This window comes from Chelonoidis abingdonii, chromosome 4 (genome assembly GCF_003597395.2).
Source record: "Chelonoidis abingdonii isolate Lonesome George chromosome 4, CheloAbing_2.0, whole genome shotgun sequence".
In the NCBI taxonomy this organism is placed as follows: Eukaryota; Metazoa; Chordata; order Testudines; family Testudinidae; genus Chelonoidis; species Chelonoidis abingdonii.
This window is the reverse complement of record NC_133772.1, coordinates 87176425-87202917: the sequence shown is the minus strand read 5'-3', so window position 1 is coordinate 87202917 and position 26493 is coordinate 87176425. Positions and strand designations below refer to the sequence as shown.

Here is a 26493-nt window from a genome sequence, read left to right as displayed (position 1 = left end):
GGCTGCATCGGGTTTCATAAAATTGTATGGAGGGCTGGTTATGGGAGGGGGTGGTGGAGGCCTCTGCCCTCCCCGGGACTCCTGCCCCATCCAACCCCTCCTGTTCTCTGATGGCCCCTCTGGGAACCCTGCCCCATCCACCTCCCCGTCCCCTGACTGCCCCTGGAACCCCTGCCCCTGACTGCCCCCTGCCACCCCATCCAACCCCCACCTCCTTTCTGACTGCCCCCTAGGACCTCTGCCCCCATTCAACCCCCTGTTTGCCCCCTGACCACCACCCCAAATTCCCCTGCCCTCTATCCAACCCGCTCTGCTCCCTGCCCCCTAACTGCGCTGCCTGGAGCACTGGTGGCTGGCGGCGCTACAGTCGCGCCGCCTGGCTGTAGCAAGGCCATGATGCCACCATCACACAGCACAAAGCACCGGATCAGGCCATGCTCTGCAGCTGCGCTGCCCCAGGAGCTCCCAGCCCTGCCTCCCTGAGCATTGCACCGGGAGTGGAGTGAGCTGAGGCTGCGGGGAAGGAGGGATAGTGGGGGAGAGGCCAGGGGCTAGCATCTCGGGCCAGGAGCTTGGGGGCCAGGCAGGATGATCCTATGGGCAGATGTGGCCCGCAGGTCGTAGTTTGCCCACCCCGGTCCAGATCATTTTGAATGTTAATCCTATGCTCCAAAGCACTTGCAACCCTCTCCCATCTTGGTAACATAAGCTCCATATAGCCCAGTATCTTGTCTTCTGACAGTGGCCAATGCCAGGTGCCCCAGAGGGAATGAACAGAACAGATAATCATCAAGTGATCCATCCTGTCACCCATTCCCAGCTTCTGGGAAACAGTTTGTGGTATCATCCACAAACTTTGTGAGTGTACTCTTTATGCCATATTATCTCTATCACTGATGAAGATATTGAACAGAACCAGACCCAAAACTGATCCCTGTATTTGATATGCCTTTACAGCTTGACTGTGACCCACTGATAACTACTCTCTGGGAACAGTTTTCCAACCAGTTATGCACTCACCTTATAGTAGCTCCATTTAGGTTGTATTTCCCTAGTTTGTTTCTGAAGTCATGTGAAACAGTATCAAAAGCCTTGCTAAAGTCAAGATATCACATCTACTCCCCCCCCATCCACAAGGCTTGCTACTCTGTCAAAGAAAGCTATTAGGTTGGTTTGACACATTTGTTCTTGACAAATCCATGCTGACTGTTACTTATCACCTTATCTTCTGGGTGTCTGCAAATTGATTGCTTAATTATTTGCCCATTATCTTTCAGGGTAGTGAAGTTACGATGACTGGTCTGTAATTCTTCAGGTTGTTTTTATTCCACTTTTTATAGATAGGCACTGTATTTGCCCTTTTCCGGTCTGCTGGAAGCACACCCATCTTCCATGACTTTTCAAAGATAATCAATAAGAAGCTGACTGAGGAAATATCTGAGCCACTGGTATTCTAGAATGTATTTCATCAGGCCCTAGTTACTTGAAGACATCTAAGTTATCTAAGTATTATTTAACTTGTTCTTTCCCTATTTTAGCCTCTTATCCTACCTCATTTTCACTGGCATTCACTATGTTAGATGTCCAAGCACTACTAAACTTTTTGGTGAAAACTGAAGCAAAAAAGTAATTTAGCACTTCTACTATTTCCATATTTTCTGTTATTGTTTCCTGCCACCCCTAAGTAATGGGCCTACCCTGTCCTTGGTCTTCCTCTTGCTTCTAGTGTATTTGTAGATTTTTTTTTTTTTTTTGTTACTTTTATGTCTCTAGCTAGTTTAATCTCATTTTGTGCCTTGGCCTTTCTAATTTTTTCCTATGTTTGCGTTGTTTATTTATATGCATCCTTTGTAATTTGACTTAGTTTCTGCTCTTTGTAGGACTCTTTTTCGGGTTTCAGATCATTGAAGATATCCTGGTTAAGCCAGGTTGGTCTCTTTCCATATGTCCTATCTTTCCTACACAGTGGAATACTTTGCTCTTGTACCCTAAATGACTTCTCTTTGAAAAACTGCAAACTCTCCTGAACTCTTTTCCCCCTTACATTTGCTTCCCATGGCATCTTACCTACCAACTCCGAGTTTGCTGAAGTCTGCCTTCTTGAAATCCATTATCTTTATTGTGCTGTTTTCCGTCCTACCATTCCTTAGAATCATGAACTCTTATCATTTCATGATCACTTTCACCCAAGCTTCCTTCCACTTTCAAATTCTCAACCAGTTTCTCCCTCTTTGTCAAAATCAAATTTAGCAAAGTTTCTCCATCTTCTAGAGGATCTAATTATTTGCAAGATCTCAAGATACTGAAGTGGTGGTGGAAAATGAGCCATAAATTGTTTCCCCCCACCCAGTCCTGGAAATGAAAAAAAGAGGGGGCAAGCTGCCAGTTTTCTCCACTTCTTGACCTGCCACCAGAGATAGAGTCCAATCTGAACTGGTGCCAATTTCCGTGTCAGCTTTGCTGCTAGAGTGGGAAAGCAGGCTTTTGTGTGTGTTATTGAGTCATCAGTGAGGATCCTGAAAGTATGTGCAATGCTAAGACAGTGTATCAGCAGAAAAGGCTGTACCCTCCTGGCCCTGAGAGAGGAGTGGGAGGAAAAACCCAGACCCTAGGGAAAAGCCCAGTAGCAGCACACACACTTCTGAGTGTAACTCCCATGTGAAAACTGTAGTAACCCAACCTGAGAAGCAGTGGGGTAGGAGTGAGAGGGCTCTTTCAGTGACTTATTACAAGGGTAGGAGTGAGAAAACCACTAGTAGCATGAGAACAAGGTGAAGGCAAATCAGCCACCCCCCTCACAAAACGTCAGCACAGTCCCTAAGATAAAGCGCGCTACGACACAAGCTCTCCCCAAGTCACCAATCCACGCGCTCACCCCAGCGCAAGTCACTCTCCCGCCCCGCCTTCACCCCACCGCCCCCAGCCACGTTCTGCGGCCGGTGCAGAGCCGGCCTTGGAAACCACAACTCCCGGCCGCCCCTGCGCGCCGGCGGCGCCTGGTACCGCGGTGCTCACCCTGGGACTTGCAGTCCGCCCGTGGCTCCGCAGGCATGAGGGCGCGGCGCAGGAGCACCAGTACTACAGCTCCCGGCGTTCCTGGGCGCCCTCTGCTTCTTCCTCCGCGCTCACCTTCCTGTCTTCGCGGCGAGAAAATAAGCCTGAAGTTCCCTGCGATCAGCTGATCTCCTCTGACAACAAGGGGAGGCGGAGGCAAGAAGCTGGGGAACTGGCACAGGCACCCCGCGGGGGCAGTCAGCCTGCCTGGGGGGCGGCTGACACAGCCATCCCGGGGCTACACCTCGACGTGGTCGGGGAGCGGGGCAGACTCCCCCCAGGCTGCTGAGAGGAGGAGGAAGAGGCGGCTGGGACCTGACACAGTCACTAAGTGCTGGAGGGAGGAAGAGAAGGAGGAGGAGGAAGGTGCCCGCTGTTTTGTAAACAATAGACTGGGTCATGGAGTCCCTTTTGGGGGGCCTTCTTTGTTCTTAGGCACAGTATATCCTATCCCCCTCGCAAACCCGCCTGCTGATGATAGTGTTGTTATTGTTTAACAGAAGGAATTACTGCTTTTTAAAAAAACTGTTTAAAATGACAAAATGTTGTTTAGTCTGGTTTAAGGTAGGCGAATGGTGAAAGTATGAGCAGGCAAGCAGCTGATACTGCTGTTATTTAGTAAATGTAGAATTGTTTAAAGAAATGTGAAGTGACTAAAGAAAACATTTGTTTTAGCTCCAGGCAGAGTCTGTATTTGGAGTGATCAAGACACAAGTGTAAACAGTGTATAAGTGCAGTTTAACCCTCCTTGGCACCTCCCTCTCGCCCTATCATTGATGACATTTTTGATAAGTTATTGCTTTAAACAAGAAAAAAATTGTTGATTGTTTTGATTTAAGGTAGGTGAAGAACCAGGCCACAAATATAATCAGCTTAAATTTTTAAAAAGTTGTTTTTTTTTAAAATACATTTTAAATGACAAGTTAGCTGACTTAGTCATGATAGGCTTTGTATATGGGGTGGCAACTGTAAACAAGTGTGTTCAGACAAAGACTAGTTGATCTGCAATGTACATGTAGCAGTTATTTGTTTTAGTAGCCTTATTTTGGAAATACTATGTGTGTGTGGCATACAAACAAATGTCAGTGTGGTTATAATAACTTAGATTTTGTATCTAGAATGACAGGGCTGAGCATACAAAGATAATTTCTTCTTTGGGAAAGCAGATCAGGAAAGTCCCTGGCGTGCTGTGAACCCTGAGGGAGGAGCTTAACTGTGAGGAGGGACTAGTGAATTTTCTAGGGATACAATGCTCTGCACTATGCATTTCTAATGTTAACTCATTTCTTCTTAAGATCATATGTTACTACTTGAAATTCATCTTTTTTCCCTCCCTCGGCTCCAGGTGTTCCAGGGAAACATTTGAACCTGTCTATTGAAATACCCCAGTCTGACTTCTCTATATTACTGAAACTACAGCTTCAAGTTAAGTAGAAAACCCTGTGGGTCAGCAATTGAAACAACCAATCTCGTTTAAGGTTATTTTAGAGAGAGAACACTTCATCTGCACTTTACGTATCATTAAACCTTTTTTGGAGTGGAGAGAGAGATTCAATGTTCAGGCTGGTACAAATCTTTACTGGAGCAGTCATTACATTGTTTATAAAGTTAAGAATCCAAAGTCTCTTTTTGCAGCTTTTTGTCCTTGTGAAGACAGATTAATTTTACAACTGAAAGCTCTTGAAAACCTGTATACCTTTCCATTTAAAAAAAAACAAAAAACTGATCAGATAAATACAACTTTAAAAAAAAAAAGGTGACGATGAGTGCTCATGCTCAAACAGCAGAGAAGGGACTGAGCACAGCACTCCTGTGTCAGGAAAGTTATGTTTGCAGTGGGACCGATGAAGCAGTCTTTGAGTGCGATGAGTGTGGGACCCTGCAATGTCAGCGCTGTGAAGAAGAGCTGCACAGGCAGGAAAGGCTGCGAAACCATGAACGGACCCGTATAAGACCTGGCCATGTCCCTTACTGCGACAACTGCAAGGGTGCCAATGGGAATATAATGCACAACAATGCCACAGGATCCAGGCAGAGGGCAGCAATGAGGTGCCAGATGTGCAAAATAAACCTATGCGTGGAGTGTCAGAAGAGGATGCACGCTGGGGGAAACAAAAGGAAACACCCAATTACCGTGTACCATGGTAGCAAACCCCAAGAGGAAGAGGAGGAAGGGATGGATGAGGAGACCAAGAGGAGGAAGATGACAGAAAAGGTTGCAAGTTTCCTCCTGGTGGATGAAACTGAAGAGATTCAGGTAAGAACTATTGAGTCCTTTGAACAGACAAGATATTTTAGTTTCTGTGTTAACCATACTTCTTGATAGTTCTGTTAGACTCCATTTGAATAATTCTTTATATAGTCAGACACCTGAATCGTAAAACAGCACTAATGATGAAATTGGGATAATCTGCTCTTGGTGCTAAATTAGTATCCTTGGCCAAAGAGGCATAGTGCTCAGGAATTTTCTTATATGCCTAGCATATGCTAATGGTTATCATCCAAGAAGGAGACCATCTCCTGCTGAGGTAGTCAAAAGACCACACTGATAAGCCCTTTGTGCAGCAGGAGTCTTCTTTGGGAGAGATCATGTGATAATGAGCAGAGCTGTGGGAAAAACTGGGTAGACTAATGGAGAACAGATCAAGATAAGCTGTCTCTGCACAGGGAACCCAGCTAACACAGATGATAAAGTGGTTTGTTTTAGGATTTTTTTGTTGTTGTTTGTTTGTTTGTTTTTTTGTGTGTGAGGGCAGGGAAGAGACAATAGAAGTGACAAAGTTCTATAAGAAAACCTAGACTTGTGGGTGCCATCTGGGCCTCGAGATACTGTGCTTAGGGTGTTACAGTCACAGGTATGATTTTAAAACTCCTCCTGAACACAGCTGGGGTGAACTGATTGCCCATTCCTTTGTGCAAAGAATGTATGTAAAGACAGCACTCTTACTCATCAGCTCAGAATGACCACTGCAGGAGAGCCTATTTTACCATCATCCTGATTAGTGTATAATAAATACTACTACCAGACATGAGGAGAAAGCGTGGGAGAAAGCACAAAGAGTTCAAAGACAGGAGGTGACCTCGACGGAGTGATGAGCTAGGAAAATGACCTATCCAGTAGCATTCAATATGGATAGGAGAGGGGCAAAACTGAGTTTGTCAATGCTAAAGAAAAGGATGTTCCAGTAATTGAGACCTGAGATGAGAGTTTTACTTGTATGAATGGGTACAAGAGGCCATATCTTTGAGATGTTATGCAGAAAGAATCTGAAAGATTTAGATGTAGCTTGGATGTGAGGACTTAGAGAGAGGTCTGAGTCAAAGATCATTTCCAGGTTACGGGCCTGAGTGACACTCAGGATAGTGGTGTTATCCACAGGGATCAAGAAAGGAGGTAGTCTCCCCTCCCCACAAGCCCTTCCCACTAAGCGCTGTCTTTTAGCCCTGATGAGGTTGAGCTGACTGCTAGATATCCATGATGGCACGTAAGAGACAGGCTGAGATTTTATTTTGAACAAGTTCTCCCTGTAAACATCCTCAGAACTTGCTCATGATCCTCAAAACTCTCCTTTGCCATGAGGCCTACAAAACACTTAGCAATGATTATGCTGCTGGTATGATTATGCTGGTACTGTGCTGACCAATCCTGTCTTATTGCTTCTTTTGACTTCCCTATCTGTATCCATCCCTTGTGTCTTGTCTTATACTTAGATTGTATGCTCCTTTGGGCAGGGATCATCTTTTCTGTCTTTATATAGTGGTTAGCACCGTGAGGTTCTGGGCTGTGCATATAGTCCTTAGGTGGTATGGTACTACAAATAGGTTACCTTTGCTAAACTTTTCATCTTACCTCTTATAGTAGCTTTGGCCTAAGAATCACAGAGAATTGATTTAATGGGTGGTTCTTACCACAGGATATGAATCCAGTCCTTTGGTATAGTCCCACCATCAGTAGCAGGTGGGATAATATCAGTTTGTCCAAGATTCTAATTATGTCATGTACACCCTTAGGTAGAGTAAGCAACCTCCTGGGCTCCAGCTGATCATGGGAATGGTTAATCATGTGGATTCTGCCTTCTATAGCATGAGGTGACTGACTTATGAACCTAGAGCAGCAGTCATAAGAGACAGCTAGGCCTCTTGTTCTTAGTCAAAGTGAGGCAAGGAAAAAAGCTTTGTGGCTAGAGTTTCTTAACAAAGAGAGGAAGAAAGCTTCCTGCAGCAAGTTACAAGGGGCTAGGTTCCTGGAAGCCACAATGTTAAATGGAGAAAGGAGGGTCCATTTATTGTTGATTCTCTCAGCTGAAACTTCCACAGCAACCATCTCCCTTTCCAATTCAAGAGTTTTCCTTGCCTTGTTAACAGAGCAACCCTTTCCACCTCCTGAGTCCAGCCCCATGCTTGAGTTTCTCTGTAACCCCTGCAGTGAGACATCTTTTGTCAACCTGTTGCTCAAGGGTATGAAATTGAGCTTCTTCCTGCCAAACACTGCACAGGATATACCTATTGCTCCATGGAGAGACTAAAGAAAGTTTAGATGCCCTGGATGACTGCTGAACATAGAAGATGGAAAGCAAACCACATCCTGTACTTGCCCCAAGGATGGCCCATTCAATATGATCTGGTTGGTCATTTTATGCAACTGTTGGGTAATAGGTTGCTCTGCTGTTAGGGTCCAATGTTCCCTCTAATTTAAAGGTTACATGCACTCTTGATGGAAAGCTGCTTTAAGGAGCATTGCTTAGCTACTTCACTCCCTGAATAGTCCTGAAAATACTGGGGCTTCCCTTTATTACTTGCTGGTTTGAGCCAGGTCAGAGTCTAGAGGTGAAAGGGTAGAAAAACATGGAACACATTTTCCTAAAGAGGGAATCCTTAGCAATCAAAACAAACTAACAAAATGACTTCTGTCTTTGGAGAAGATCTTATCTCTGTTTTACTGTCTGCCTCTGTGTGCAGAGAAGCATTTGTGTAGCAAATGCTCCCAGTTTCTGTAACACTTTCTCCCCCATCTGCTGATGTCGGAATATTTTGATGACACTGTCAGCCTGAGCCTTTTCCCCAGGACTGTACCCTGCTTTCCTGCAGCCTTAAGTTCCGCAGTGGAGCCTTTGCCTCAGACTTTTAAAAAGAAGCAGAGCTGTGACACCAATCAGACACAGGGCTTGAGAGAGGTTCCCAACTCTTAGGGGTGGGATGTCTTGTTTGCATGGTCTGAAACTTGGGCTTCCATGTCCCTGGCATCTGTTTCACCTGTTTTCCTTTCTCTCTCCCTCTTCATTTGGTTTAGGAAGCTTTTCTTTCCTATGTATCTTTGTGAATTTGTTTCACCTCAGCTTCTATTAATGTCTCCGTTCTCAGTCCCTGTCATTCCCTCCCCAGCACTTCCTCATCTCTCTCCTACTCCTTTTCCAGTTCCCTCTCCCCCACTTGGTTGGCTTTCTGTTCTCCCAGCCCAAAGGATGGGAGCAACTGAAAAGTGTTGACAGATACAATGCTCCTACAAAGCAGCCCCTCCCTCGCCACCTCTCAGGTCTGTAAGCATTTTGGAGAACATTAGGATACTTTTTTCTTAGAAGTGTGAGAGGAGTCATACAAAACTCAGCAGAATACACAACCCTGCCAGTGGTTCCTAGCCTGATTCCTCGCTGATTTGAAAAATAATCCTTGGAAAGCATTGTATCATCACTTTTCTCCCTATGGCTTGCTTGTTCTGCCTTCCCCCTGGGCAACTGGCTGTTTCTTGCCTCAGTGAGTGCAGGTTCCCTTTCCTGCTTCTTGCTGCTCACCGCTACATGTGTGTGGTCACACTTCTGCCCTCTTGCTGAACAAGGCACAGCTCTGAAAAGCAGGCTGTGGGCTACTTATCAGTTGCTTGTCCCTTAGTCCCAGGATGGTTTTTCAAAAACTAGCTAAACTAGGATTATTGGCAGATATGCTGGTGCCTTCCCCATGCTTACCAAAGGGCTCTTTGTAGGGTTCCAGTGGGAGCAGAAAACAGGCAGAGCAAGTAGAGGCTTGAAGAGAAGCCATGGGAGGCAGAGTCAGGTAATCTCCTGACCCCTTTTCTTCTCTCATCCAATCTCTCTTGGCCTTTCCCACTGCTGTACTCTCCTGTTCCAGCAGGGACCAGTCAGGGTATGTCTACAGAGCAACGTAAACCTAAACCCCTTTGTGTCCACACAACAGTTTTGCTAATCTGGAGTCCCAGGACCCTGCAAAGCTGGAGAGTCTGAGCCTGTGTTAAGCTGGGATCTAAGGTCTGAGCCCTATTGCTTTCCTATGTGCACACAGCTTCGGTTTGATTCGAGTCACAGAAGTGCTCTGGATGTATCCCAAACTTATTTGGGGCAACTTCCTTAGTCTTTTCTATGCTGACAATCTGTGGCGCAGTCTCTTGCAAAAGGAAGCCACACATCCCTTTGCAAATGGCAGCAGCTCAAGTCAGCGTTAGCCCAATGTCTGCTGAACGCTGGTCTGGAAGTGCCTTATCAGAGCACCTGGAGGGTTTTCATTGGAGACTGTGAAAAGCTGCTTCTGATCGAGGAGAGCTGCTTTCTGGTCACAAGAGCACAGCCAGGTTTTGGTGAGTACAACCCAGGTGCCTCAGCGCATACAGCCCCAGGGAGGGCCTGGGAGCAAGGGACAGAGATTGGCGGGGGGACTAAGCGGCTTCCCTGCAGGAAGAAGGAGCAGCAGAGCTCCTGGATCAGCACAACTTGGGGAGGATGACCCCCAACATCCTGGCTTCTCCTCTTCCCTGCAGGGTAGCCTCTTTGTCCCCACTCCACTTTCTCCCCCCGCCACCACTCTCCCTGGGGCTGCGTGTGCAGAGGTGCCTGGGAAACATGCACTACCAGGGTGGCGAGTGGGAGTCAGCCCCAAAACCTCTCTGCAGCCTCCTGTTGCAGCTGCTCCGGCTCCTCCTCGCTGCTGGGCAGAGCTTGCCTGGAGCAGGGAGCAAAGCTGACAGGCGGGAGGTAGCTCCTGACTGCTGGGATGTTGGGGGTCACCCCTTCCCCAGCTTTGAGTCAGGAGCTCTGCTGCTCTCCCTCCCTACAGGGCAACTGCTTGTTCCCCACTCCACTCTGTGGCTTTTGCTCCTGGGCCTTCCCTGCCCTCCCTGGGGCTGCGTGTGAAGGGGCATACGGGCACAGTGAGGGCGGTGAGTTGGAGCCAGGCCCACAGCATCTGGGGTGCAGTGGGGGCAGGGATAAGGGATCCCAAGGGAGTGCTGGCGTACACTGTACCCCAAACCCTGGGGATGCGCTTCACTGCTTCGGAGCTGGCAGCGGCCAGGCTGAGGGGTGTGTAGGTGTTTTCCCTCTGAAACCTACATTTTATGTCAAACTTCAAAACAAACAGACAAAACTAAATAATAAACAACCAACCAAAACCACCTTCGTGGAATATCCCATTTTAAAAATTAAGAATTGCCAAGTTTCATTTGAATAGTCTGACAGCCCTGGAGCCCAATGGCCTAATTATCCTCAGAACAGGAGCATGTGGGCATTTTCCTGCCAGTGTGACTCAGCCTAGAGGTGAAGAGCCCAACTCTCATATTAGATGGTAATTCATTCTACTGACACAGCTATGAGAGGGGCTAATTACGCAGTTTATGAGCTCCTTGTGAACACTGGTGTCTCCTCAATAGCAGCCATCACAGTTAGGAAACAGGGTGGGCAGTAGAGTTTTCCCACAGTGCAACACATTTGTAAAGCTAGAGTGTCGACATGGGAAGGGGTGTGCAAGACGCTCTGGGATAGGGTTACTTCGACTCAGGTCTGTGCACTGCAGTGTGGATTCCAGAGCCCTCAATTTGAACACAGGTCAGAAAATCCTTTCCCTAGGGTTCAAATGCAGTGTACATATTCAAGCCCAGGGTTCCCTGACGTTGGTCAGCTGATGTGAGTCCCACTAACCCTAGGCTTATGTTGCTATGTAGACGTACCCCCAGAGGCAGGTACCGGAGCAGCCCTTGGAGCTCAGTGCCTCCCATTGCTTTTTCCTCACCAGTGATGTTGGCTGAGTAGCTTGGTGGTCATGTGAAACTGGAACTGTCACATTCCTCCTAGGGAGGTCTTGACTCCTTGCCTCTCCTCCCACCCAGTTCTATTTCACACTTTCCCATTGGGCTACTGGGAGACTAGATTAAGAGAGAGTTTATGTAGAAAATATTCTTTAAATATAACCCCATTAAAGGCCCTTGCATAAGATGCTTCTGCCTCACAATGCAGTTAAACTTTGTTAGTGTGGAGGGAGTGTTGTCTAGTAGTAAGAAAAGATATCTATGAGTCAGGACTGCTGGATGCCATCCTTGGCTGTTACTGACTTACTGTCCATTGGGCAAGTCACTTCACTTGCCTGTGCCTCCCTGTTGCTATTTGTAGAGTTAGGGTGATAACACCTGCTTTCCTCACAGCACGCTGGGAGGCCAATGACTCTGAATACTATGAGTACAAAGTATTATTAGCATTCCTGTTCCATTCTTGTCAGCTGTTCTAAAAAAATAACCAGCTTGGAGTCCTCACAGAGCAGAGGAAGTGTTCATTGTTCTCAGATTAGCATAAAAGTAAAAAAAGAGTACTCCACCTAGGGGATCAGTTACCAGACTATCTGCCTTGCTTTCAGAAGTTGTTAGCTGTTTCGTACCACCTAGCTGCCCCTCATGGACGTAGCCTCCCTGGTAATTGCTCGGTTCCCAATTACTATCTTGTCTCAGAGCTGTGGAAGGGTAATGGGGCCTCTTTTTACAGTTTTTCCCCACAATATGCCTGGTCTGCCTCATGACCTTTGAAATTGGATTCACAGACTCCATTTGCTTGCCCAAAATTTGTAAAAAAGGTTTTATCACTCCTGCCTTCTTGCCTTTCACAGCCAAGAGTCCAAGAGTCCCATGGTCCAGGCATGGACAATGTGTACTTTCAATAATAATGTTATTATTTAAAGCCCAGATGTGCCAATCAGGATCACATTGTGCTAGGAGCTATTCAAACACACATGAAGATACTGCCTCCTCCCTGAAGAATTTTCATTCTAAGAATAAAGATGGCCCTGATTTTCTCTCTACTGTGGCCCCTTTACACCATTCCATAGGCCAAAAGAGGGTACAGTGGCCTGCCCTTAGGGAATACCTCAGTGTAAAGGGGCTTCCCTGGTGGAACAGTCCTATGCAACTCCTTGCAGCCCCCAACACAAGGGGAGAGTTAATAGTGGGAAGGGGCATGGCTGGAGTGAGCTGTGCTCTGACTATTCTGGGCTGACAGTGGTCCATTGGCAGCTGTGGGGGCCACATATAGAATTCTGGAGGCACTTAGTTCATTTAAAGCCTCTTTTGTTTTGTTCCCTTTCCTCCCCACTGCCTGGGCTGTCTCTCAGAATTAGGGCCTATGATGGTATAAGGTCTTGTTCCTGCAAATATTTATGCCCATGGTTACCTATCTTTATTAGTCCTATTGAAGTCTATGAGACTACTCAGGGTACTATAAAATTAAACATGTGCAGAAGTATTTGTAGGATCAGGGCCTAGTTCACAATGAAACATTAAATTTTAATTATAAGTAAGGAATACTTGATTTTATAAATTAACTACTTTGCATAACTCTTTTGGAAAGACTTTTCACACTAAAAAAAATCTCATGACAAGAAAGAAGAAATATTAGATAAACTGAGTAGGAAACCAAATCTACAGATTACCTTTTAGACTAAATGCCCCGCTTTGATCCTTCTGGCCCACTTGTCACACTGCCTGCTCAGAATGGAATCTCTGGTCTCGGAGGCATTTGAAAGCTGGAAAGGAGTGATAGAAACAGGGTTGAATTAAGGCAATCTGAGTCCCTAGGCGCATCATAACGTAGAGCCCCACTATGGCCCCATCTGCATTCCATGGTCCTGAATCCCATTTGGAGTGGCATGGCAGAGGGAGGGCTCCCTCTCCTTGTAGAGAGTCCCTTTCCCCTGGAGTGACAGCAGGGACTTTCCCCTGCTCCCCTCCCCTGGGGGACAGCAAGAACACCAACAGGAGTCCCCTCTGGAGGTGTAGGAGCAGCAGCATGGGGCTCCCCAGTAACTATCTCAGCAGCTGAGGTGCATTGGGGTTGGTGGGTGGGCCTACTGCGCTTTACTCATGGCACAGTTTCCTCCGTGGGGTGGCGCTGGTGGGGGTCTCCAAAGCACTGAGATGCCTGGAGTAATTCACACCTCTCAGAGCCATTCTCTCAGTTTGCAGAACCAGACAAATATCGTTCCATCTGTTATGCTCAGTTCATATTTTCAGACTTCAGTTCACAAACATATGGCCTAGATTTTGTTTTTTCCCAAGGAAAGCTGAGATTCTGAGTTCATTGCCTGATTCCAGGAGCTGGCATTTTAGGCTTGGGTCTGTAGTGCCTCGGCCTTAATCCAGTCCTGGATGGAGCCCGTAGTTTGAATAATTTAAAACTGAACTGGCCAAAACATTAGTATCATAGGGAGCCATGCTGCCTTGGGAAAGATGGACTGGGTCTCTTTGATTCCCAACTTCTATGATATAAATGCTAACCCTTTCTGAGATTTGCTGCCTAAAAATGCCTGACTTCTGCGTTTCAGAAGTTCAGTACTGCCTGTTATGGAGGCACTGGGTGAGACCACGCAGTTAAAATTGCAACTGGTATTCCATTATAAAGCTTAATTTGACTCTTTCCCACTCTGACTTTAGTTGAAAGAGCCATTGGTCTGAACTGATGTAGGTGTTACCAGTTTTAAAAATGATTTTTAGAAGTGTAGAAATAGAATGGTTTGTATTGCATAACTTAAAAAAAAACAACAATGATTTTCAGAATGAAAAAAGTCCTTCTGGGATTCATTTATTTTTGCTATTTTTGTCTAGACAGTGGTTTATTTCAGATGTTTGAAAATTGATATATATATGAGACACATATTTGAACACACTGCCAGGAATCTTGTCATTTATTTTTCCATTGATTTCTGTTTTTTTTGTTTTTTGTTTTTTTTTAAATATACACTTTTAAGCAATGCAGTGGTTGTGTGTTGGGGGATGCTGTGGCATATTGGTTGTCAACTGAGTCTGTTGAATGATAGGTTTGATGATTTATACATTTGGCATCTAAAACTATAGATTGACAACACTTTTAAGTTTTAGTCACCAGACATGCCATTCCAAAATGAACCCAGTCAAAGAGTAGGATTTTAAAATGCAACAGCCAGTACAATTCAAACCTATATATTCCAAACTTCAGTTCAAGACTGTCAATACGACACTACCTGAATATCATATGGAGCATTGTTGAGTTTGTGAATTGTGTATGGCTTATGAAGAAGCGGGCTTTGTACAGCCTTTGCATGAATAAGGGTAAGACATAAAAGGTCCTATGCACAGTTCTGAGAGGAGAAAGTTCTGTGAAAAATGGATAAGGTTAATTGAGACGTGGTAGTCATTGTGAGTGTTTTGCCTATGGGTCAGAGTTCAGTTTGTTTGGGTGCCAGTCATAGAGAATGTTTTCATTTTGTGAGTTTTCTTTTTTTTTTTGTTTACATGAACTTTAACGTATATTGTTAATAAATGAGATCAGTGTCAAGAAATTCATGGTCAGGCGGTTCATCTTAGGAGTCTTGGACTATCTTTTTTACCTTCTCCCTGATCCCATCAGTTCATATGGCCCATAAATCTCTAGAAAGGTATGTGTTGACTTCAGTGGGCTTTGGATCAGACCCTTTATTGAATAAAGTTCAAAACAGTGTACTTAGCATCCAGACAAGTTAACATCCAAGTTTTTTGACAGTCTGTGTTTCATGTCCTCAGGATGATCAAGAGAAGTTATGTTAACAGTTCTCTTCGCTTTTATTATTGCTCAAGTTTCATGTTTATTAGATTAGGTGTTATAAATTTCTAAGTATATAATTCCCTTTACAAGTGAGCCAAACATGAACCACATTAGCACTGTGGATCTAGTGACTGATGATCCACATGGAAAGATAAGAGTCTACAGCTCCTACCAGCTACAGAAGTGATCCCTTTAACTATAGTGATAGAGTTTCATGCTTTCAGTGCTGAAGGTTCCACATTCAAACCCACTAACAACCCACTCGAGATGTCATCAAAAGTGCACATTAGAGAGGTGCTTTTATGTAAGTATATGACAATTATTAACACAAATGCAAATATCATAATACCTGTACAGAAAATAAGAATAAACATGGTTATAACCTGTGATATGGGGAATAAGATAAGATCTCTTTTTATTAGAGGTAGAAGAGTGTGTTTATCAGTTATGATCTCTAAGTATAATAAAGCTGTAACTGAATCTCCAGTGTTACAAATGGCAAAAGGGAAGAGAGAGGAATATGGGCAGGGAGACTAGAGGCTAAGGAAAAGGACACTCTTTTTAGACAGTGCAGTTCTTTCTCTGAAATCAGATGTTGCAGTGTCATTTATGGATGTGATTTTTGTTGCCCCCTGCCCCTGTGTCCACTTTAGAGGTGTGGTGTTACGCAGCATGAGAAATTTCCACAGCTTTGTTTGGGTTAGATGGGCTGCCACTACCCAGGCCTTGGCATCAACACCAGGAGATGCTGTTGCACGCCCTGACAGATCTGTGCTTCTTTAGGACCTCCTCCGCCCCCCCCCCCCAAAAAAAGGGGGGCAAGCAAGCATTTGAGTTCTAGATCTTCATTGCTTTCAGTTGGGATGAAGCTTAACAATTGTCATTGGCTGGTGTAAATGGACCAAATCTGGGAGGGGAAATTGGTAAGCCAGTTGCTGTGGCTGGATTTCACACCATTGTATTCTCTAGGGTTGCCTGTGTATTCAGTGCTTTGGAAAGAGATGAAACAGTCCAGTCTTCAGGTCACTGGCATGGTGTAATTTTAGAAGAGTGCGTGCTGAACACTAACATTGGAGCTTTGCAAATTCATATCCCATTAATGCCCCTGCCCAGTGTAATGAAAGAGGTGCTGGGGCTCATTGCCCCTCCCCAGTGAGGGTCTGGTCCAGGATCAGGCCCTAATGAATTGCAAACCCATTACTAGGAATTCTGTGTGGAGCTGGCCTCCTCTGACTCTCTCTAGTGCCTTCATGCTGCCAACATTGCTGATATTCCCCTACTCAGTCATCTCACACCAGACATCTTGAACGCATGTAATCAAAGCCACTGAAATATTCCCACTTGGTTGTCCAGCCAATTGTTAAGCAATTATTTTAATATAGCTGTTGCCCATCTGGCCTCCAGGGAGTGCCAAGGCTGTAATAGTTGGGCACTATCTGGGACACAGGGAGGAAGGGTTAAGAACAGATTATTTTTTCTTTAAAGATTGGCGTTCTTGGAAAAGGGCTGGAGTTGGAAACATAGCAGATGTTTTTAAAGGGCGAGGCTTCAGCATCGAGCCTTACAGAGGCAATTGTCTTAATCAGTCACAATATACTTGAGCATTTGAAGCTATCCCTTAAAGACACAGCTGTCAAAAACAGGCACACTCCTGCCCCCAGCTAAAACCTGGGTGTGCCTTCGTCCTTCCCACTCTTTCTCTGGAAAGCCTGATAACTCCATGTAAAGGGCCGACGAGAAGGAAAGGTGCTTCTGGATGGTTTGCTGCTTTCCCTCAATTTGTGAGGCTGCCTGTAAGTACCCTGGCCCCATACTCTATAATTTCTCCTTCTGAATGCTGCTACAAGCCTTTCCCTGGAACACTGACTCTCTTTATTTTAATGTACAGTCTACATTTTGCTCACAGATTTCACCATAGCAGGGTGGGGCGTAATCACTGATTCAGATTCTTTAAGAATAAACCTATTCAAAGAATCCATTGACTGCCTCCTGATCTCTGTGGCTCTTGTGTTCTGAGATGTTCCAACCATACTAACCTGCAGGGGAGGGGAGTTTTGGGACACACTTGTGAGAGGAGTAGCATATGGGAAGAAATCTTTTCTATTCCTTTTCCTGGGAAATGACCCAGGTATCCAGAAATTAGTGGCCAGTAGAAGGGAAATCCGTGCCCTTCGCTATTGTAGGGAACTCCATGGAGGAGGAGGAGTCAAGTGGGGGAATGAACTGAATTTAATCCCTCTCAGTAAGTGTTTTTATTTTGCTCTTCTTGTGACTCAAATTATGTTGAGCAAACACCTATTGAAGGAAAGCTGCCTTGTCCTCATGTGAACACACATGGCAAACTACAATAACCAGACCTTGAGCAGGACAAAAACTTTGAACTCTAAAGCGCTGTTATTCTGCAATTGAATTTAGGATTTCAGGTGAGCCTGCCTTGTCTATCTGATCATCTCTTTTATCTGAGCTTAAAAAAAGGCCTAATCAAGTTATTACAAGGTGGAATATCAGGTCTGTCTTGCAATTTTGAAAAACCTGCTTTAAAAATTGGTTTTAAACCACTCCAGAAGTCTGGATCTAAATCTGTCTTTTTTTTTTTTTTTTTTCTTTCTTTCCCCCTACTCATCCCATATGATATATTGCTCCAGGAGGGGTGTGTGTAGGGGGGAACTGGCTTGGAGAGTTGGTGATAGGATATGGAGGAGCTGTCATTTGGCCACTGATAATGGAGGGCAAGAGCACCTACATGATGTGGAAGCCTGGGTGCCATTGAAAGGCAGGACCGGTGCCGGGCCATTTTGCCACCCCGCGCGCGGGTCTCGCGGCTCCAGTGGACCAGCGGACCGTCCGCAGAAATGCCTGCGGCAGCTCCACCAGAGCCGCGGGACCAGTAGACCCTCCGCAGGTACGACTACGGCAGCTCCACCGGAGCCGCCTGCCGCCCCCCTGGCAAAATGCCGCCCCCCCCATAATGCTGGCGCTCTAGGCAACTGCCTGTCGCCTAAATGAAAGCGCCAGCCCTGTTGAAAGTCAATGGGACTTAAGTTCCTACAACCTTGGTGTTTTTGAAAATTTTGCCTGGGACTCCTATATGTCTGTAAGGTTTATAAAAGACCTAAATGAAAGTTGCTCATCCTCACGAACCCTGTGAGCTCTGAAGCCAGCTCTGCTTTTAGTGTTGTCTTTTCTAGTTTCCCATCTATAATGTAATTTTCTTATTTTGGAAGGTGATGAATGAAGAAGACTTTATTAAGAAACTGGACTGCAAGCCTGACCAACACCTGAAGGTGGTTTCCATCTTTGGGAACACTGGGGATGGCAAGTCACACACGCTTAATCACACTTTCTTCTGTGGTCGTGAGGTCTTTAAGACATCTCCAGCCCAAGAATCCTGCACAGTCGGTGTATGGGCAGCCTATGACCCTGTCCACAAAGTGGTGGTGATTGACACAGAAGGTCTGCTTGGGGCCACAGTGAATGTGAGCCAAAGAACGCGGCTGCTTCTGAAGGTCCTGGCCATCTCTGACCTTGTTATCTACCGTACGCATGCTGACAGACTCCACAATGACCTCTTCAAATTCCTTGGAGATGCTTCAGAGGCCTACCTGAAACATTTCACTAAGGAGCTGAAGGCAACCACAGCCCGCTGTGGCTTGGATGTCCCCTTGTCCACTCTGGGTCCTGCAGTCATTATCTTCCATGAGACTGTGCACACCAAGCTACTGGGCTCCGGTGAGTAGGGAGAAAGAAACAGTGAATCAAAATATAGCTAAATGTTATGTGTTAATTGGACTTCCATGTGGAAGATCTGGGTAAGAGTCTGGTCTTGCTCATGTTTCAGGCTGGCAGAGGCAGCATGATATGCTCTGATGGTGGAGTGAGAGATTTATGTCACAGGGTAGCAACCTAGTTAGCCAGTTAATGATCAACACTGATTAGTCCTGAAGGGAATCTCCTGTGATTCGCCTCCAACATAGGACAGTGACTGTGGCAATGACCCAGGAAGATGGGCAATAGAGCGAGGGCAAGTGAAAGTGGGGGACCCTAACATTTATAATAGGGATGTAGAGGACCCTGTCACAAAAATAAATGAAAACAGATCATACTTACAGAACTAAATGGGTAAGAGGTATGAAATGAACTTGTTTATAAACCTGCACCCTTCCCTGAGCACTGGGATTTCTGGGGATTGATAGCATTCCTAGGCAGGCATGAATTCTAGGAAACACAGACTGAGTGTGTGGTCGCCAGTGGCTGGTGGGTTGTCCTGCTTCTTCCTATGGGAGTCGCTAAAAATATGCAATATTGCCAGTAGGTTTTCCTTCAGTGCCTTTACAAGGTGTCAGCACCACTATGTTTTCATTTCTCACCACTGTCTATTTCCTTCTTCAGTATTTTAAGTTGGTTCGTTGCATGCCAGACTAAGCATATTTAAGTCATATGGCTTGTTTACACATCTATGGGTGAAATCCTAGCTCCATTGAAGTCAGTGGGCGTTTTGTGATTGACTTCAAAGGGACCAGGAGTTCACCTACTCTTTCAAAGTGTACACTAAACCCTGTTTTTACTTTGCCCACCACTACCATGCTCTAATATTTTGAGGGGAGCCCTGGTCAGTGCACCTGGCTACATCAGGGCAGACAGGGTTTAGCTTCCTTCTGTTTGTGTGTATCCAGAAGTGCCCTGCTGTGCAAGGCCACAGCAACTCCCTCCAGGCCCACAGTATTGTTGCTGGCTTCTTCAGGCTGGGTGTTTGCTGACCATAAGGCACTCAGCAAATAGAAAAACCAAGGAACTGAGCCCAGCATCTCCCTACAGTTATTTTTCAGAATGTATTTTTAAGCAACAAAGTGGCTATATAAAAATGGTATCACCTTCTCACCTTGGTAGGTAGATGTAGAACAAATAAGGGAGCGCAGGATTTCACACAGCATGTAGTTAGCTGCTGGAATTTGCTGCCTCAGGAGGCCAGAGTCAAATACTGTAGCTGGTTAATTTTATGACTAATAATGACAGTTGTTGTTATATGCACAAAGGCAGGGTAATAAAAACATATACTTCAGAGCATCAGCTGATCTCTGTGGAAGCCAGAAGGGAAGCCACTCCCCTAACACACACCATATGCAGCAATGCACAGTTGTCCAGCTTGAGGGACAGTGTTGGGATGTGTGGGTTTTTTTTAAAGGGGTAGAGATTTGCCTTCCTGTGAAGCATGCACCATATGCCATTGCTGGAAGCATGTTCTAGGAGTTAGTAGACTGTTGGTGTGACCTGAAATTGCTAATTCTGTGTTGCTGGGTTTTCTGGGGGAGGGTAGACCTAGACTCTCCCTTTCCTGCCATATGGTTTGCATGTAGAATGAACATATAAGTAGTGGTGGGAATGAAGGCCTAATTCTAAACCTTTCATGGTGTGGCCTAGTGACCCGGAGCCAGGAACTGCTGAATTCTAACATACTGTAACATAGAGCTTGTTTATTTAGTGTCAGATATTCCAAATTGGCCTCTAATTTTGGATGCCCCGTTTTAGGACTAGTAAGCCCAGATTTTCAGAGATGCTGACCACCCACAGTTCCCATTGATTTCAGTTTTAGCTGTGCTCAGCATCTCTCAACTTTGGTTGTAGGGGGCTAACACTGTATCCAAAACAGAGGTGGCTTTTGAAAATATTTCATTCTGCCCATGTGTCAAATGGGAAATACTGCTTTATCTGCATCACAGAAGGGTGGTGAAGAGTAGTTAGGAATATGGGTATAACACTTTGCATTGTTGAAACACTGCCTGATTGTTAAATAGTATTATGCTAAACCAGCAGTTGTTAATACACCTGTAACTGCTTTTGAATGGGTTTAGATCACCCTTCTGAGGCGCCTGAAAAACTCATCCAGGATCGCTTCCGGAAACTGAGCCGCTTTCCCGAAGCCTTCAGCTCAATCCACTACAAGGGAACGAGGACTTACAATCCCCCCACAGACTTCTCGGGACTTAGGAGAGCTGTGGAGTACCAGCTGGAGAACAATACCACCCGTTCCCCACGACAACCTGGGGTTATCTTCAAAGCACTGAAAGTAAGTCATTTGTTGCAGCGTGGGGCTCACCAGTGATTGGGGGAGAGGCTTCTGGGGTCCTTATTCATGTCTGTGGCACCATTCCCAAGTATCATGTACCCTAATAAAGTTCCACAGAAAGCTCTAATGCAGAATTGCGGATATCTAGAGAAAAGGCAAGTCTTCAACGTATCTCATATAGACCGTTGAATGGGCTGGGTGGATCTGTGCTGGGGGAAGACAGCAGGACAGGGGGAAAATAAAGAAGAACTTATGGAGACCCCCTGAAAAATCAGATGGAAAGGTTAAAGGAGAACCAGAAAAGCAAAATCTCAAACTCATACCTGGGCGGAAGCTGACTGAGGGAGGAAAGAGAGTACAATGGGTGATACCAAACTGGGAGGGGTTGCAAGTGCTTTGGAGGATAGGATTATAATTGAAAATGATCTGACAAACTGGAGAAATGGTCTGAAGTAAATAGGATGAAATTCAATAAGGACAAATGCAAAGTACTCCACTTAGGAAGGAACAATCCGTTGCACACATACAAAATGGGAAATGACTGCCTAGGTAGGAGTATTGCGGAAAGGGATCTGGGGGTCATAGTGGACTATAAGCTAAATATGAGTCAACAGTGTTAACCCTATTGCAAAAAATGTGAACATCATTCTGGGATGTATTAGCAGGAGTGTAGTCAGCAAGACACGAGAAGTAATTCTTCTGCTCTGCTCCGTGCTGATTAGGCCTCAACTGGAGTATTATTGTGTCCAATTCTGGGTGCCACATTTCAGGAAAGATGTGGAAAAATTGCAGAAAGTCCAGAGAAGAGCAACAAAAATGATTAAAGGTCTAGAAAACATGACCTATGAGGGAAGATTGAAAAAATTGGATTTGTTTAGTCTGGAGAAGAGAAGACTGAGAGGAGACATAACAGTTTTCAAGTTCATAAAAGGTTGTTACAAGGAGGAGGGAGAAGAATTGTTCTTCTTAACTTCCAAGGATAGGACAAGAAGCAATGGGCTTAAATTGCAGCAAGGGAGGTTTAGGTTGGACATTAGGAAAAACTTCCTAACTGTCAGGATGGTTAAGCACTGGAATAAATTGCCTAGGGAGGTTGTGGAATCTCCATCATTGGAGATTTTTAAGAGCAGGTTAGACAAAAATGGTCTAGATAATACTTAATCCTGCCAAGAGTGCAGGGGACTGGACTAGATGACCTCTCAAGGTCCCTTCCAGTCCTATGAGTCTATGATCCTAGCAGGCAGAGGTTTAGGGACATCCAGAGCATGAGGTTGCACACCTGACCATCCTGGCTCATAGCCATTGATGGACCTATCCTACATGATCTTATAAAAATTTTTTTGTAAGCCTAGTTACACTTTTGGCCTTCATAACATCCCTTGAAGGACTTATTTTACCTAAGCAAATGGACAGATTAACAGTATGGCACTTGTCTTTTACAAAATGCCTCATGAAGTAAAATATTTGAGGAGTTTAAATTTATTACAATATTATTATTTTACTTTGTGCATAGTCACCCAAGGGACCATCAGGAATTGATTGCCTGGTAGAGATTGATACATACATAAAAGTCAAACAACATTGTATTAGAGAATGTGATAACTCTTTAAAGTAGTAGCATGATCTTTAGTTCATTTGTTCAGCTCTTCAGTATTATTGTGATGGGCTCTCCAGGAAAACCTTACATGCATAGAGTTGCCTATTAGAGGTGATGTTTAGTTCAGGCTTCGTGATAAACAAAGCCTGTAAAAATGAAACTTTTAAAATAACATTATTCTGTCTCTCTAAAGCATTAAACATAGCTTTATAATACAGGTATAAAAAATAGGGTTGGACCCTGAAGCAGTGTTAGCAGCGGCAGGCATGTTATAAATGCCCAAGACAGACACAGTTGTACCAAAATGGTTGAAAATGGAGAGATCTATGTTGTTACTAGGGTAACTGATCTCCAGGCACTCACCTAGACATAGATTTGAAGCAAATGTTTTCCTCAGTTTCCCTACAAGAGAGAGTATTTTCTTGCCTTTCTTTCTAGATAAAGATCTGACTCTTGGGACCAGTGAAGGTCAGGAACATAGCTCCACCGGGGCGGTACATAATTCTGAGTATCTAATGGGGAAGGGGGTGTGGGAAGAATCTGTTGTTTTGCTTTGCTGGTTTTTTAATGAAAGAGGAAAAGTGATTTCTTTTGAAGAGAAGAATATCCACCTCTTCACCATTCCCGCAGCATGTGTGCTGTGGTGGTTTCTTTTTCTCACGTATTTAAGTGCTATTGCCACATTTTGTTTATGGTGCTGCCAGTTCACATCTAGCCCACATCAATAATCAGAAAGCACTGACAATTGAGCCACTTAGTGGTTTGTGTATAATGTGTTTGGTCACAGTCCAGGGGCTAGTCTGCACTGGCAATGCTAAAGCTCTGCTGTGGCAGCACTTTAACATGGCTTGTGTGGTTCTGGCGCAGTGCTGAGAGAGAGCTCTCCCAGCGCTCTTAAAAAAACCACCTCCACGAGGGGTGTAGCTGCCAGCGCTGTCTACACTGGTGCTTTACAGCACTGAAACTTGCTGCACTCAGGAGGTGTTTTTTCATACTCCTGAGCGAGAAAGTTGCAGCACTGTAAATTACCAGTGTAGACAAGCCCCAGGTCCAAGTGTAGACATGTCTTCATCACAGAAGCTACCATCACAGCTGGCCCTAATTATCATGCTTGTTTGCAGTATGAGCTCAAAAGCCAAGGGCTGAATGGACCATGGAGAGTGAGCTCCCTTTTCACCTCATATGTGGTCCCTGCAGAATAGGATTGAGGCACTTTGAGAAGGCCCCAGGAGGGAAACTTGCACTATTTCACCATTACTAAAAATAAAGTTTTGCAGGGGGTTAGCTATATGGTTCCCAGTGGCCTTAATTGATACTAGTTGGTATAAGTCACCTAGCTCAAACCTTGCATGGTGTGTTGAGTATGTAGGACCAAATGTTTCCTTTAGTGTGGAATACAAAACCCTTTTTATCCAGCTGTTTACTCTGTGCAACCTTCTTCTTCCACCCCCTTCTGCCCTATCATGGAAGTTAGAGATGGAAAAAACCCTTGATCATCCATTTCATCTCCCTGCCACATGCAAGATTGTTGATCTTGTTTGGTCTGTATTAGAGGGAAGGCAGAAGGGATTATATTTTTCCTTTGTAGCTCATACAGGTATGGTTTCCTGGTCAGTGAGCCATGATTTGTTAGCTACACAGCCCATCTGGCCCTCTCCCAAAGAGGAACCCATGGAGTATCCATGAGAAGTCTCCCAGGATGTCCATGAAGACATGTACCTTTCCAGAAGGCTGTCACTGGCCTGGTGAATCAATGTCTTTGTTGCTCTGAATTCCTCAGCAATTTCTCTCACTTGGTCTGACAGGCACTGAGCGACCGGTTCAGCGGTGAGATCCCCGATGACCAGATGGCTCACAGCTCCTTCTTTCCGGATGAGTATTTCACCTGCTCTACTGTATGTCTCAGCTGTGGGTAAGTAGGCAAGACACACCCTCATCCTTCTGGGAGACAGTGCTGTCAAGATCTGCAGTATCAGAATGCATTGTCATAGTGAGGTCACAAGTACCTTGGAGAAGCATCATCAGCATAGGCAGTGACATCAGTGTGGTAACTCCTTAGTCTGAATACAGAATTTGTATGTTTCCCCTGACACCAAAACCCACTTGAACTCCGTGAAAAGCAGTTCTATGTGTGTACTGTGGAGGCTGCAGTCTCTGTGTCCCAGTTAGACAATGTGGTCTTGTTTTCATATAGCAGTAAGGCCCTACTTGAACTGCAGGACGAATGTCAAAAAATTGCAGCTGAGTTGCAGACAAGCCATGGAAAATTGAGGAAAAGTAATAATGGACGTTCTTATTTGCAGTAGAAAAGTCCATTATTACTTTTTCTGTGATTTTTCCACTGTCGGCCCTTGGGGCTGAGAGTGGCCGCCCGGGGCTCCCTCTGTCAAAATTGCAGTGGAAACCTAATATTGTAGAATCTGCAATATCGCAAGTTAAGTATCAGTGTAATCTCTTTTTGCCCACATCCCTTCCATAGTGTTCTTAAGCATGTGGTCTCAGAACTTGCAAGTTCCTCAAGGGGCAGAGTGTGAAGTGAGTGGTCTACAAGAATCCCTTGAAGTCAGAAATAATTGCCCTGTGAGACTTTCTGTTATGTTTATTACATAAACATCACCAAAACAGACATCCATCCAACCTTGGACTGTGACCTGAAGCCACACCCACTGAGGCTGATGAGATTTTGCATACTAACCTGTCAGATGCATCAGAACTTGACTGCAAGTCCTGTCTAATGAAAGCCCAGGTAGTGTGGAAAGTGGTGCTGATAATTCAGTAGGTGGCATTCATCCTTCTGAGTCTGTACTGAGCTGTATCAGCATGGTGCTATGGAAGATTGTGGTGCTGGAAGTCCTGTCTATCAAATAAGGTGTAAAACTACTTTCTCTGTCTTTTGTGGTCATTAAAGATTCACTAGCACTTCTTTGTAACAACTGAGATGTTAGTTCTCATGTCTTGGCCAAATTTCAAACTTGCTTAGTTCCATCTAGATCCCTCGTGAAGCTTCTGTTGGATACAGTATTCACTTCCTGTACTAAATTGCTGTATAATGTTGATATGAAACCGCTGCTTACCCCACTCCGTGGTGGCTGCATTACAATGGCCAGTGAAGTCACTGTTGGACCTACAGCTTTTAAGGGCTTTGGTATTAAAGGGCCTATACAAACATATGATATTGAATAAAACCTAGATTTAGTTGTGGCAACATAGCTGACCTTATCCCGAGATCAGTCCTGTACCAGTGACTTTCTAGCCTGCTCACTGTTTGCTTCTGAATTCCAGCTGTGGCTGTAAGAACAGCATGAACCATGCGAAAGAAGGAGTTCCTCATGAAGCCAAGAGCCGCTGCAGATACTCCCACCAGTACGATAACAGAGTCTATACCTGCAAGGTAAACAGAACCCTAGGGATGGGGTCCAGTACATGGAGAGGGAGAAGAGGGGAACCCACGTTCTGAGAATGAGAGGTGTTACTCTCATCTACCTGTGGTCTTGCTCCTCTTTTCTATTGAAGACTCGTGGGAACAACCTTTTGGCCTTCACTTGGCAACAAGATTCCTGTTGATCTTTAACAGTTCTTGGGTAATTGTTCTGTTTGCCGGCAGCCCAGTCACACTGCTTGAATTTTTCGCTGACTGAATCACCGAGGGCTGCGCTGCTGCCATTTCTCAGGACAGGTTAAGCATTAGGTGTTGCTGTTCAGTCTCAGTGAATGTATAAGCCCCTGAATTGCTCTCTCTATTTCCTACCAGCCATCCCTAATGATGATTTTTTTGGGAGGGGGCGGGTGTATGTAACTCAAAGGTCACATGGAGGAGCCTAGAGGTTACTTCACCCACAGCCATAATTTTACTGTTGTTTAGACAAATGACATCATTTGATTATAATGCACAAAAAATCCATTATCAATGATGAGGTCCATCAGGTGGCCTCTTTAGCAAACAATCTCCACAAACA

General features: G+C 45.0%; 1 protein-coding gene across 4 annotated transcripts in view; it reads left to right on the top strand.

The window, feature by feature from the left end:
- The first annotated feature begins 2746 nt into the window (after positions 1–2746).
- The window catches only part of ZFYVE1 (zinc finger FYVE-type containing 1), a 33221-nt gene continuing 9474 nt past the window's right edge, over positions 2747–26493 (top strand). The window contains exons 1-6 of one of the 4 annotated variants that reach the window (XM_032781370.1): positions 2747–2771; positions 4400–5311; positions 18101–18605; positions 20726–20940; positions 24343–24449; positions 25820–25928. In XM_032781370.1, coding sequence (XP_032637261.1) covers positions 4817–5311; positions 18101–18605; positions 20726–20940; positions 24343–24449; positions 25820–25928 — 1431 coding nt within the window. In that variant the 5' untranslated portion in view covers positions 2747–2771; positions 4400–4816. Of the gene's footprint in view, positions 2772–3128; positions 3421–4399; positions 5312–6745; positions 17300–18100; positions 18606–20725; positions 20941–24342; positions 24450–25819; positions 25929–26493 lie in introns of those variants that run through there. The other 3 variants (XM_032781369.2, XM_075065424.1, XM_032781371.2) reach the window with 3 other exon arrangements.